General features: G+C 36.2%; 1 protein-coding gene across 2 annotated transcripts in view; it reads left to right on the forward strand.

Annotated features, from left to right (window-relative positions):
- LOC148830690 (cell adhesion molecule 2-like) overlaps nt 1-15,302 on the forward strand; it is a 691,585-nt gene that overhangs the window by 471,772 nt on the left and 204,511 nt on the right. For both annotated transcript variants that reach the window (XM_088921768.1, XM_088921769.1), the window contains exon 2: nt 11,629-11,655. In XM_088921768.1, coding sequence (XP_088777894.1) covers nt 11,629-11,655 — 27 coding nt within the window. The remainder of the gene's footprint in view (nt 1-11,628; nt 11,656-15,302) is intronic.

Genomic DNA, 15,302 nt, shown 5'->3' on the forward strand with positions numbered 1-15,302 from the left:
TAAATTACCTTACACTCAATTTAAACACAAGCTGTCTTTCTGTATGAACCTCTAAGCTGGTTCATACAGAAAATGTAGAAATGCATTAGCCTGATTATGATTAAAAAACACATAATTAAACACGCGTTTGCGATTTAAATCAGAACACGATTTAAATCAATATAAATGTTTATATTGTAACGCATACTGTCCAGCCTCCATTTCTCTATAAAAATTTACTCTGTTGCACACACACACACAATAGAAGGAGGAACCGCTGTCAGAAGGGAAGATATGTTCAAAATATCGCAAATATCGTTCATGTTGCGATATTTTGAAATATAAAAGTCAATTTATTGTCCATAATATCGCTATTCTATTTTTTCGAAGAAATGTTTGTTAAAAGAAAAGTCCGGCACCAGCTGGATTCGATCACACAACCTCCCAGTTGCTAGTCACGCACCTAGACCAGTCGGCTAGAAGACAGCTCGCATGAACAGGCAGGCGAAAAAGCCCTACACAGCCCTGTCGCAGCACACGAATACCGTTATTAAATTCTTTAGATACGCGATTCCATATTATATTCCCTTTTAATCAAATTCTAAAAGTATGCTTGTTGACTCCGGTATCATGTTAGTTAAAGACTTCAAAGCTTAAAATGTTTAGGGAGAAATGGAATACTGGTGTGTATTTTTTTCTTTAAAGTACCAAGACCAGCTACAGTATATACTGTATGTTTATGTTCCAAAATTAATATCGTTTATGGCCTTCACACGCGTTACAGTATGCTCCTATTCTTTTTATGCTCAGCTACTAAGATTTCCCTTCAGTGGTAAAATTCAATATCTACAACGGGCACAGCAAAGACGTTTTTACTGTAAGTCTTTCTACGACAGACCAACGGACCACGAGTGCCCCTGTCGGTCAACCAATCACGTACTGCGGTGCCACGCGTCATCTTGCGTCATACTGAGCGACGTCACCTGCGGTACGTGTCTGTGACGCGCACTTTGAATGGCTGCATCTGTATAAGATACCATAAAACTTTAATAAATCAATGGAAAGTGCCAGGGAGCAATATCATAATGAGATTTCTACACTGTGCACTTGAAATTAAGATGGAATAGAAAGGCACAACAGAGCAGTCCCTCAGTGGGAACAAAGACGTTATGCTGGGAAGAAAAACTACAGCTCCAAGCTCCAGAAAATAACAGAATCAAATGGACTGTCACAACCTGGCATTCAGAAAAAAGGATGGCAATACACACACAGTCTGCTGACTGCAAACCCAGGCTTATGTTTCTTGATTCTTTTTCTATATCTTTGTATTTCAAATATAGTCCAATGCCCTGCTATAAATGCACTGAGCTCTGACCACTTGTTGGAGTTTTTTTTATTACTGTATGTACCCTTTGGGCTATATTCAGTGGCAATTTTAAATATCTTACTTTGCAATTTTAACATAATGTATAGTATACAGCATATAGAAGCAGGAGTAATATATTTCTGAGGAGTAATATATTATGTGATTTATAATGATAACCACTTGTTGGATTCAAAGGTATAATATTAAAATCTGTGCTTGTATATATTTGATAAAGGCTAAATAAATATGTTGATAGCTTTAAAGAAGTAAATAGTGCTTTTCAATATGTAAACCCATTAACTAGAAGTTAAATGCCAACATCACAACTCTGCATACCTTTTCTATCTGTCCTGTACTGAGGTTTTTTTTTTCCTGTCTGGATTGCAACTCATCAAAGTAATTCAATGGACCAAGCATTTTTTCAATTTATTTAGCTGTTGAAAGTAATTGAGCTCTTTCCTTGGACACAATGTACAATGATTGTAACAGAAATTTAATGCTGAGATGATGGCCTCCATCACTCCCTGCATCTATGCTACCTCAGCTGGAAAGAGTATTACATGCCTTTTGAATGTAATTATCACAAGGTGCTCTTTGTAACAAGCAGATTATTTGTACACATGAAGAGACACTTACAGTACACATATGTATAGACTAGCACATCATTCATGTCCAGCTGTAAGACATTTTCTGTTGTTTTATACAGAGCTGAATTGTAGTTTGCTACAAAGTGCCATTTACCATTTCAATCTCCCATGACCAGTAGTTTAAGTTTGCCAAAGGCAATGTTTTCCACAATGCCACACTGACCCAGCTCCTGTAAGAATGTGAAAAGGCTTGGGAGATATTATAGGGTGCAGCCATGAATGATTGTACCTAATTGATGATTATTACTTACAGTAGATTGATATTGTGAAACATTGGTGATAGAAGTAGTCATAACTCCAATTCAGTTTCAGCCTGAATTGATGGGAAGACTTTCCTTTGCAGTTGCGTATACTGTATATTACTATTTAATACTTTTACAGTTGTAACAGGGTCATAAAGTGTTCACTTAATAATTGTGACAGTTCTTCTTTGTTGGGTTAGGAAACATAGTAAAAACCTATTAAAAATCTTAATCCTCTGGCAATTGCCTCCAAATAATCCCTTTACAGAAACATGTGAGCCTGTCTTTGGTGCATTTCAGTGCAAATAGAAAGCACAACATTAATTACTGTCATTTAGTGGAAGACAGCCTGGCAATACACACGTGTAAACAGAAACAGCATCCTTTGGGAAGATGCAGTGAATTATAAATAATAAACTTCTGACTTTCCTAATTACATTTTTAGTTATTTAGCTCAGAGTCCAACAGAAATATGAAAGTCATTACAAACAGGATATGATATGATAAGTTAATAAAAAATGTAGCAAGGAACCGAAACTGACATGGGAAGCAAATTGTGTCAGGACAATCTTATGAACTACACTATTCCTAATTTAATTGAACATGTATTTGCAGTGATTTCTGAATATGACGGATTTGAAATTGAAAGACCCAGTCCTGGTCTCAGCTGTGCCAGCCACTAAGTTGCTTTGTTGAGCTCAAAATTATGCTAGCTTAGTCAAATTGAATGCAGTTTTCTGGACTTTGAGGAAAACTGCCACATAACTCAATATCATGTTTCTTTGTATTAATGTTTCCTTTGAACAGCAACATTTTAATGCTCTTAGTTTTTTTAAAAATAAAACTGAAGGTCAGAGATGGGTTTTTGAAGAATTTGCATGTGGTGTGAAGATGACAAATTACTCTCTGGGGAGCATATCTGTCTTGGTCATTGGCTAGTTGTGCTGATGTCACTTCATTATGAACATGTAATGCATTTATTTCCTTTCCTTTTTGATTAATTCTGTGCACGAAATTTGAAATCTACTGAAATGCATTACCATTTGCAATTTTCTTTTCACTACTTTCATCCTTACTTAGGAAAGGAGAATTAATATTCAACAGCCACATTTAAATCGCTTGCCTTAATGGATGGTTTTTAATGACACTATTTACAAGCATGCATTTTGTGATGCGTACTGTATATCACCAAATTCTTAAAGCTCCTGTATATTTCTGAAAATGCCTGCTGCATGTAGTCTGATCACTGATTTCTCAGCACTGAAGATACTGCAAGGTTAGGTTTTGGTTGGATATTAGAAAGGGTATATTTACTGTATGCATTTTGTCAGACATGAAAGTTAGAATATCCAATATCAAAGCTTGTGTGCAACAGTTTACTCTGCTATCATACCGAGGTGTGTAGAAAGAAAATGTAAATATTTCATTTTTTTTTGCTGTGTGGCAAATCTTTTCTTTTAGAGTTAGACAGCATATATTGTGCTCACTCACATTTTAAATTAATTAAGCGAATTTCAATAAATGGGTCATACATTTGCCACCACTCCAGGTGATAAGAAGCATCCAGAAGAGTCTTAACAAACTGGCCTGAAGTGCCAACAAGCAGGATTGGGTACCAACCTTCGGAGCATTACTTTTATCTTCACAACGTGAAAATGTATTAGTTTACATAGGTAAAAGAGTGGCACAATAATGAAGTGGTTATCATTGCTGCATCGCAGTGCTGGACCTGGTTCAATTCCTGGGGATTAATATATAATATAATATAATACAATATAATATAACATAATATAATATAATATAATATAATATTATATATGTGTGGAGTTTGTATGCTCCAGTTTCTACCAGCTTCCAAAGACATGCTGGTAGGTTAAGTGGCTTCTGTGAAAATTGGTCCTGGAATGAGTGTATGCATGTCCAGGGTGTATCCTGCCTTGCACCTGTTGCTTGCCAGGATATGCTCTGGCTCCCTTGTGACCCTGTATTGGATAAAGTGGTAAAAGAATGGATGGAGGCAAGGTAATGTGCAAAAAACATCTGTTAAATATTGGAATATTTTTTTAACATAAATGGCAATATACTGCCAATTTAACTCAAGTTTTCCTATATTTGGTAAGTTGGCTGTCATGAGCAAACAAAAAAAAATACAGGCACAGTATACTCTTGTCTACATTGTCTGCGTGTAAAATCAGTGGGATACCCTCAGCACTTTTTGTAGTGTATAAGAGTAAGAGTAAGAATAAGAACAAGAGTTTTATTTGGGGATGTAAAGTTTAAATTTGTACAAAGTATAAAGTACAAAGAACAGTACAAAGGAAAGCAACCTGCATAGTTCTTCATATGTAAGAAAAATCTTACACAGATTGGGAAACTATATTTTTTAAGGAGAGATTATTGCTACAACTAAGAACTCAATTTATGTATTCAAAATTCAAGTTAAGTCATCTCCAAGCACAAGAAATGATACAAACCAACAGGAAACACTGGTTGTCGTAGGTCTCTGGAACAAATTGTTTAAACATCTTGCTGATGCTGAGAAATTGATGTGATTTTTGGATCATTAAGCTACTTGCTACCAAACAAACAAGATAGTTTCTTGCTCTAGTGAAATTGTTCATATGTTCCAGCTTCATCATTTTCCAAAAGAAGAAAACTATTAATTTGTTACCTTCATCTCGGGGACCTCTATTCTCAAATGACAGGTGGAAAAAAGTGCATAAAATATCTATGAAAACTATTCCAGTATCTATATCTTGTCACTCTTTTTTCACAACGTCTACTGTGTTTTACCTACAGTAGCTGATAATGAAACAGCTTGAAAAACTAAACTGAACTTTCCTTAATCTAGAACTAAAACCTCTAAAAATGTACTACTTTACAGTATATTGCATACTGATGGTTGTGAATAAATACATGGATACATTTCGGACACACTTCATGTAGGCATTAATAGTTTATGAGTATTTACAAAAGTGATGAAGCTGGAAATTACTTTTAAATTCAGATAACTGTGTTTTCTGGTATATCAGGGTGTTTGTTGCAGCAGAATACAGAATAATAATATGGAAGTAGCAGAGAAGAACATGACTCACCTCTGTTGTTTCTGTTTCTAAGTGCACACATGTTTTCGTGTTATGTATTAAGTGCCTTGCTTTTAGTGTCACACTAGTGAGGACTGTTGACTTCATTTTGCCCTTAGGCTAGAGTTTTAAAGCCTTTCTTTCATTGTTTTTTTTGTTCTGCTAAAAGATGTACATAAGTGCTTTTTTATCATAGTGTCTTTGAACGAGCTGCGGAAAAGGCCTGAAGTCATTGCCAGCAGAGAAAAAAAATACATAAATAACACAAATGCTTATGACACCACTGTGCAATTCTTTGGTACATCTTTTTTTTTACCCCAAGGAGTTGAAGTGCTGCAGTCTAGATCATGTCTGTAAAAAAAATATCAATTATGCAAGAGTACTAAATTATTCATACGACGAGCCACAGGTAAAGGGACACTACTAAGTTCTCTGGATAACATATAGCATGCCATGTCATTTAATGCACTGTTAAGAGGATATGCTGTTTCAAGCTAACTGTTAAATTGGGAGGAGACAATAATTAACAAACAGCAATCTATGCACGTTTAACTCATGAACCTTTTTTGACCCATTTAGATGTTTAATTTATTCTAAAAGGTGTACTCAGTAAATGAAACATTTCTAACATATGCACAAATGATTTCACATTCTTATGCTTTAAAGCTTGCAGTCATTATGTTTTGAAGAAGAGATTAAGATTTGTTATGCACACAAAGAACTCCACACACCATGCAGGTGTGCAAATTTGGTACTTACCCAAAATGACTTGGAGCCATAATTGCTGCCAATAGTGCTTCCACAAAATATTGAGTAAATGGGTCTAAATACTAATACAATAAACCAATTTCAGTTTTTTTTTCTCTTTAGTATTTTTCCTGACATTTACTGTAACTTAATTTACTCATATAAGTTTTCAGATTGAGCATTTAAGGTTTTGAATAATTTACTAAATATTAGTGTTTGCATCATTTTGTAATTTCGTAACCTAGGACACCATAGTAAGGGTCTGCATACATTTACAAGGCACTGTATTTGTTTGCATGTATCTCTACGTTAGTGTTTATATGTTGCAATTACAAAATGTATTTGCATGTAGTATAAGGCAGAAAAGTATACAAGTAGCAAAGCGTTTTGATCAATACAAACAATATAAACAGAACAAATACATCATGAACATTGTATATAATTACAAAATATGTTTAAAAAATATAATTTAATTTTTGTAAAGCATATAAAATAAAACTATTTTTATTTCTACATGCATATTGCAACATATTTTACGTGTAAGCATATGCAAATAGCCAAAAGCATTTATACAAATATTTTAAGCTAACGCAAATCTGTGTAAAATGAAAACAAAATACATTAAAACAAAACAAAGTACATCCACAGTACCTCTATGTTTTATGGTTCTTGATTACCCCTGCTCTTCTGAAGAGTGCAATGTGAATTTTAATGGCCCTTAGTTTTCAAGACCTCAATTTAATGTGTCATTGATAGGACATATCCTACAGCACAGTGTCCCCAGTTCACCATAATTGGATATTGGTATAGAAATTCTGGACCAGTCTGGACTGGTCCACTAACAGCTGAAACACATGTTTTCTTTGAGCTATTGAATTGTAGTACTGAGCAGACCCAGCCTGATTTTGTTTCTGAGGCTATGAGGTGTTAACAGTGTTGCTGATGGTAACAATAATTGTCTTTAAATAACAACAGAGGAGCTAAGATAAGGTGTTCTAAAATAAGTGTGGGGTAACAGTAAAAATACAAATATTAGTAATCAACACATACAGTACAAACGGTATGCTCCACTGACACCACTCTAGATCATAGTGCCCTTTTTCAAATCAGTTCTACACAAAATCCAGGAATGTGCTGTATAACATTTCAGACAAGAAGACAAATGTTGCATTAAACAAATCTGAAATGTTGTAACGAAACCCAGATATTTTTGGGGGTATACTGTATATTGAGTTTAATGTTAGTTTGGCTAGTACTAGCTGGAATATGAGCCATTGAATACCAAAGGTAGTCTTTTAGGAAAATGATTGAAAAAGGTGGAAAATATCCAGTTGTAGGGTGGGCAAAATTGTTATCTGCAGTACAATATGTAGCAGACACATGATGGTCTGTTAAACAAATCACCATGGGGACCAGCACATGCAGTTAAGTCTCATGGCTGCAGCTTCAGAGCAGGAAAGGTCTGCCAGAAAATAAATGCATTCAGGCTTATAGTATAGAACTGTAGCCCTGGAAACCTTAGACGGGGAAATACATCTACTTGAAGGTCAAGAGCCACACTGAAACCTAGAGACTGGGAGGTCCATTTTAACTGAAAGAAATTTGGCAGTATCTTCTATGAGGTCTAAAGCAGCTCTCACCCCATTTGTTATGCTTTGGGCTTCTTGACTTAAAAGCATAGTGCTACAAAAAGGCACTGTATCAGAGAGACAGTTAAGCATGTCTTGGAAAAGAAATTATTTATTGGAAACAATCATCATCTGACTGTAAGTGGAGGTTACGTTTTGTAAATTGGAGTTTAGCGACACAAAGATATAAAATACATTCCATACTGTTTTTGCGAGGGCTGATTATTATCTCTCTGGAATTTGACTTGAAAATTTAATTATACAATTAAAAGTACCTAACAGTTTAAAGGAAAGAATCTTTATTCACTTACGGAATGGAACTTAAACCTAAACAAAGTTTCATTAGAAGGTCCTAAACCTCACCTCACCTGCCTCCTCTCACCTAAGCACAGGTATCCGTTTCTAGTACAACTTCTTAAACTTTGTTTCTTTTCATGCCTTCTTCCACTCTGTCATAGACCTCACACCAGATCCTGGGTTCATTCCAGATAGTGTAAGCTTTGTCTTTATGATTCCTCTCAACCAATTGTCTTAAATCAATAACCAAAAATCATTTAAGCAATAAAACTTAATAACTTCTTTCACTCCATTTGAATGGGGGTAAATAGAACAATAGAGTAGTTATTTACATCAAAGTGTTTAATAATTGCATTCATATTATACTTATATAAAACAATAAAAGAAAGCCAATTATTTTGGAGCATTTTCCTCCGCTATATGCACAGCAAAAGATACTACTTAATTTATGAGCACTGTGATATCAAACACATTTTAAATTATTTTTCAATAAACAACAATTGATGCTTTAGGCAAAAAGCCGAACAATTCACTGGTTTAAAAGGAAACTCAATGTTCTGTTTAAATTGTGGTATTTTGCCATGAACATGAGACGCAATATCTTAATGTCCTCATCCATGAAGATGTTTCAGAACTTTGTATTTGTTTTGGCAAACTTAATTTCGTGTTATTGCTTTTTGGAGGTTTTGGAGATCTTTACAGTTGTAGTAAACATGCTGAATAAAAAAAAAAACTTTAAGTATAGAGAAGAATCCTGAGATTGTTTACGCACTGTAGTTAAAGCAGTTGACAAATATATTGGTATGCCTACAGAGTAATTTCAAACCTCTCAGCACAGCCAAGAGAATCTTATCCCCATTTCTGACTTTGTCAACACTATTAGATTTAGGAACCAGAGAGGATGTCAGAGATTAATAACTTCCATGTAAGACGTGGAAAAAAAGTTTCTCTGGTGTCAGAAATAATGAGTTTTCAGTTATCCTGTTGGTGGTAGCAATTCTATTCACTCAGTACTATATAATGTGTGCTGGCTGACAGACTCTTCATTTGAGGACCCTGATCTGTAGATAACACATGCTTTTGTGCTAGATTAATGAAAAATTACATTATCCTTTTAAAGTTTAGCTTTGGCATCATTTACAGCTCTCACAGTAAAAGTCTTTAAAATGCTAAACCATTCCTATTTAAAGGAGAAAGGCAAGAAATATAGGCAGTTTTTTAAACATGAAACTAGTGACTAAAACCAGTAGAGGAGAAAGATCTTTTTTGAAGAATATGAAACACATGAAACACATCATCTTCTAATCACATATCTTTCATTAACAAAAATGACTTAACATATCACATATTTAATATTACTGTTCCGTGTGTTAAATTAAAATTAAAATTAAATTAGATGCAGACTCCTGATTGTTTTCCTGAATCAGACTTGTTAAGAGATAGTAATTTAGTTATGAATGGGAAATAAAGAAATGTCCCATTTTACAGAGTGAAGTTATAGAGAGTAACTGTTACAATGCAGCTGGATACAGCTGAGGGGGTGGTTACTGGTCAGGGACCAGAGAGTGGTGGAGAGTCCTGACAGATTAGACAGCAGTAATGCAATAAGAGAATAATAGATTATTAGAATAATAATAGAATAATAGATCACTGTCCTGCAGGGCAGAGAAAGAGAAAAGGCAAAGACATGGGTCTGAGAGCATTTGCATCCCAGGCAAAAAACGGAGAAAAGGTGGCATGGCAAACTGCCGGCCTTTAAAGAAACTGCCCACCTCAGACCGTCAATCGGAATGCGAGACCCTTGGATCTTGGGGTATCGTTCTCTTGGCTTCAGAACGGATTCCTACTACCGAGCTCACGGAAAGGGGGGATCACACGGCCCTGGTGGGCAGCCTCTCTAAATAGCCTAGGGTGCAGGCAGATGGACTGCCTGCCTTGTAATGGAAATTACAAGGAAACAAATAAGAAATACTGGCCAACAGAGCAAGGATTGCCTAGCTAGGTCATCAAAAAAAGAGTAGGGGCAGGCAAGTGGCCTTTGGACCAAACCTGGGAGATGTCTGCAGGAAGCGTGTCATGAAGGGACTCCTTTTCTAGTCCCCTCTCAACTTCCAGAGCCCAGGGTCAACACAGCTGCGGAGCGGAGCTCCCAGTTGGAGCCAGGAAGCTCAGGAACTCTCAGGGAGTCTAGGCTAACGGGGTGCCGCTCTTTCTGCCACAGAGCAGATTTCTACTTCAGATTTCTAGGAAGGAAGGGAAGGGCTCTGCTGGGAGCTGAAAGATGGCTAAAAAGGAAAGAATAGAAAAACATGACCCAGACAGCCCGAGAAAAGAGGTTGAGAAATAGGAAAGAGTCCTGAAGATCTGCGGCAAAACTGCCCTAAAGAGAATCCAAAAAGACGGCAGTCGAAGAGAGTGCCAGTGTACAGGACCCTCTGTGGGACAGGAATGGGGATGCTACCCTGAGGGAAGATGACTGCATGGAAAGAACCTGGCATTTTGGATGACGGAGACTGCCCCCAAAGTGAGTTGGACAATTGACGGAGAAGTGGAGGCCAGTGGAATAGAGTTCAGGGTTCCAGGGCAAAGACCAGGAGCTGCTGTGCAGACTGAACACAGAACAGAGTGAAGACTTGGAACTGGAGCTGCAATGCAGGATGGAGTGAAGACTTGGAACTGAAACTGAAGGTTCAGTCCGCTGAAATGGAGAATAATGGAGAGAGTGGAGAGAGAACTGCAGACAGGGTGCAAGCGGTGCCTCAGCAGTAAATAGGGAAACAGAGCACTTGAATAATTGAAACCATAATTGTTCATGGGGACAGATCACCAAGTCTGGTCAGAGCAGCAAGCCCTGGAAAACCATGAGCCCTTGTGAGAATGTGACAGTTTTCCAGGGTAAGGCCAAGGAAAGCTGCAGGACAGTGGTCATAACAGTAACTTTTTGTTGTTATATTCTTTCTTCGTAAACCTGAACTCTAGCTTTTACTATATGAAGTCAATTTCTGATAAAAATGTCACCTTTTGTTCTTCAAGCAAGAATTCCTAAAAGATCATTTTATGAACATACAGTAACAGACTTCCAAAAAACATGAAACAGTGTGTTCTTTGTTTTTATTAAACTACTCCCACTGAAAATATCTGTTTCATATTCGTATTCAATTCCTTTAGAGAAGAACATTGTCTATTTTAGGGCTAAGATGCATTAGAAAAAGTGTTTAAAACATTTAATGGAAAGAACCCTGTATAGATTTGGTGGATGTGTCCAATATTTACAGCAAACGCAGTAATAAAACACAGTTGCTCAATTGAGAAATGTCACTGGATTTTCTTCTTTGGTTATACAGAAGAAAAAGGTACTGTATAACATAAACTGGATGAAAATGATGTTCAGACTTTAACTTTTCTTCACCATTGAGCACAAGGTCAGGGATCTGATTGTTAGTCAAAATCCTTCTGACACAACTCTTAGGGAAAAGATACATCTTTGAATAAAGTGAACAAATTCGATCAGAATGTTGCTTTTGTATGAGATTGAAATCTGCACTGAATACTGTTTCTCTCCATTCTTGCCTAATGAAAGCCCTAATCTATCGTTGTCTGTTCTTCCCCTTCCTTTCTCCCTTCCCCCTGTGATCCCAGCAACTGCAACGAAAAACAAAGTGAAAGGTGAGTTATCTCTCCTGTCTCTTCAGTGCATGATTTATGGTGAACACAATTCCCAATAAACAGTGTGCAGATAGCCCTTTATCTCATATTCAAGAGGCAAGCATTAACATATAGTCAGTAATGTGGACCCAAGAGTTAGAGAGCTGATAAATTGACCTTTTGCATATCCATTATGTGCTGAAGTGTTGTTTTTTTCCTTGGTTTAGAAGATAACCACGCTGTTTATTAGGGATGTGTCACTTAAAAGAAGTTCTATAGTTTTTTTTTCCCCATGTAGTCTTGTACTCTGGAAGCCTGTTCCTTTTTTTAATTATATGTTTCTTTAAATTTTCTTGATTTCTTAGTTGCTGCTTTTGTGAGTGTACTGTAACTACAACAGCTGTCTAGCTGCCAAGCTGAGAGACATTGATGCATAATTCTCATTCTCTGGGAGGCAGTCCTAGAGTCCATTTAAATTTACTGGAAGAGGTTCTGTAGAACATTTTATCAAGTTAAAGTCTTGTATGATAGAGTGTGGAGAATTCTCAAGCACTGAAGAAGCTTGTGGCACTACCCCGTCAGGAATCTGTGGTAATCATATAAATGTGGCCTCTTACCATTTTGATCTTGCATTTGAATTCTTCGTTAGGCAGCATAAGAGCTAATCTATTTCTGTGTGTGCTTCTTTTAGCCTCTTCAGTTGTTTTTAGCAACTTTTAATTGTAACATTGTTATTCATAAAGAATTTAGAAATTATTGCCTTGTATTTTAGATCTGTGTTCTTTAAGTGATAAGACATTAGACAATCATTTGTTGTTCATCTTTGATTTACTGTATCATGTATTACGATCTCACTATAGTTTAGGCACAGGTCTGCTGTTAGTTTTACTAGTGTTTTATTGTCATGTCCATTACAGCTGATTGCTTCAAGCTGACAGCAAAAAAAAAAGGTTTACTAAAGAACACTTACTGGTGTTTTTCAAGAGGTGTCATCATTTATGGAGTGCTTTTATAACCATGTACCTAAAATCTGTTATGTTGCATTTGATCAGTACCTATTGAAACTTGGCTTAGCATAATATTAGTTGTAAAACAGAACACAATTTAAATGTTCTCTTTGGATAATCCAACAATTTTGTCAATTTAAGATGTAGGAGTAACAGACCTTGTCTGCACTGCATGACCAATTTTGACAGTTCAAAATGATATACTTCTACTACATGGAAGTGATATGTAACCAGGTTTAATTCATTCAACTGCCTCTAAAATAATTCTGTTATAGTTTCTATTGGCAACTTAGACACTGAAATTAATAAATTACAGTACATATCAACATGCTTTTATTGATTCAATGATTACAGATTACAGACAACATTGAAGATGCTGTTTTATATCTTTATATATATTTTAAATTCTGAAGTTATTCTTTAATACTGATATACATATGATATTAGTAAGTATCTGACCAGTGTCTTCCCTGATTCAGTTTTTCTGTAACCTTAAAATTACAAATTGTAAGACACAGTTTATAGCCATTCGCTACTTTGTTCTCTTTGGATGCATGTTTTGAGTACTATATTTGCAAGTCTCTTTTGCTAAACACCCAATGCAATTCAATAGCTTTTTGGGATATGGGGATGTTGTCAATTAATAATATTGCATATCTGCTTCTGAAAAACCGTGTTAACCGACATGATCAACATTAGAACATTTTGAAACTATCCCCTGATTGCATTCATTTGCATTCATGTTTACATGAACTGTAAGTACTGTAGTATTTTTGGTTTGATTTCATGCCATTGAATATTCTTTAAGTGCATTGTGGGGACAGGGGTTATGTTAATTCCTTTTCTAACATTTTTTTAACACTGGAATTACTACTAATAATTTCTGAATGGACAATATGATTGGGATTTACATTGGATAAAATATACTAATAAGCAGAAAGTAGTATTTTTGTAAAAAAAATTTGGAAATGCATTCCATTTATTTCAGTTTACTTATACGAAATATTTAATCTTTTTGATAGAAAAATAATTAAAACCAGAATGATTTGCTACAATAAATCAGGAAAAACAAAATTACAAGATCTGTAAAAGCCCTCTCCTACAGTGTACAGTATATTACTTCTTTCAATCCCATGACAAGTGCAGCACAAGTGAGTTTTATGTTTTACAGCAATATCGTGATGAATTTATTCATGCATTGTTTCAGCCTTTTGATTGATTGGGCCTGGAAATTTGACCTTACAGCAATAAAATATAACCACCAAATATTGTTCTAATTTTTTTTTTTACTTATGCACCGCATAACATACAGGAAAAAGTATTGTTGATTTTAATTAAAAGCATCAAATTAATGAAATTTGCTCACCTGTGCTATTTTGTGAATGTATGCTCTCACACAAATGCATAGCATTGTATGTAAAGACATGCCAAGTTGAGGCTACATTCCTCTTTATTTCCCTAATTTATTTAGATATTCCCTCAGACTTCAAATCTAATGAGCAAATACTCATGTCAAAACAATTAAGATACCCCTAGCAGCATCTAAGCCAAACAACCACAGATGCTGCTCGGGAGGAGGTGTTGGAGCACTACTGAAAGAGACAAGAAAATGCACAAGGCAGATACTGTACAGACAGAGAAACCAGTGTTTTCAACTAACAGTAGCATTTCACAAGGACGGGGCTGCACATTAGCTTCTGAAGAGACATCACTAGACAATGAAAGCTGTAACTTTAAATAAAGATTCAAACTGCCATCTACAGCAGTACCCTAGAGCCCAGTTATCATTTGATCAATGTACATATGAGAAAATCCTGATCTCCCTCAACAAATGTGGTCAACTGTAATTGATTGCTTCTCTTTCTTTATGGCTGCTATATATAAAACGTACAACATGCATTACTTCCAGTGGTGGCCATGTACAGTATGCTGCTGGCTTCTGATATTTACTGTAGACTATTAATGATACATTTGAATAATAATGAATGATGAATAAGGAAGTTATCTACAGTATGCAATTGTTTTTAACAAAATATCACAGCACCTAGAACAATGTCTCTCTCTGTAGAACTGCACCAGAACCCAGCTATTTCTTTGCAAGGCTATCTATATAAAAGTGTACCTGGTAAATTTATTTTGATTATGGAGTTTGCAGCCAACAGCCATATCACTCTGCAACTCACAACTGTCAACCCACTGAAGCTAAGCAGCTGTGAGCCTGGTCAGTACCTGGATGGGAGACCTCCTAGGAAAAACTAAGGTTGCTGCTGGAACAGGTGTTAGTGGAGCCAGCAGGGGGTGCTCACCCTGCAATCCATGTGGGTCCTAATGCCCCAGTATAGTATAGTGCTGTCCTTTGAATAAGATGTAAAACTGAGGTCCTGACTCTCTGTGGTCATTTAGAAATCCCAGGGTGTTTCTTTGACAAGAGTAGGGGTGTAACCCCAGTGTCCTGGTCAAATTTCCCATTGGCCCTTACCAATCATAGTAATGCCCATCTATGAACTGGCTTCATTACTCTGCTCCCCTCCCCACTGATACCTGATGTGTGGTGAGTGTTCTGGTGCACGATGGCTGCTGTCGCATCATCCAGGTGGATGCTGCACATTGATGATGGTGGAGGGGAGTCCCCATTACCTGTAAAGTGCTTTGAGTGGAGTG

Source organism: Atractosteus spatula, chromosome 7 (genome assembly GCF_055471065.1).
Source record: "Atractosteus spatula isolate fAtrSpa1 chromosome 7, fAtrSpa1.hap1, whole genome shotgun sequence".
Classification (NCBI taxonomy): domain Eukaryota; kingdom Metazoa; phylum Chordata; class Actinopteri; order Semionotiformes; family Lepisosteidae; genus Atractosteus; species Atractosteus spatula.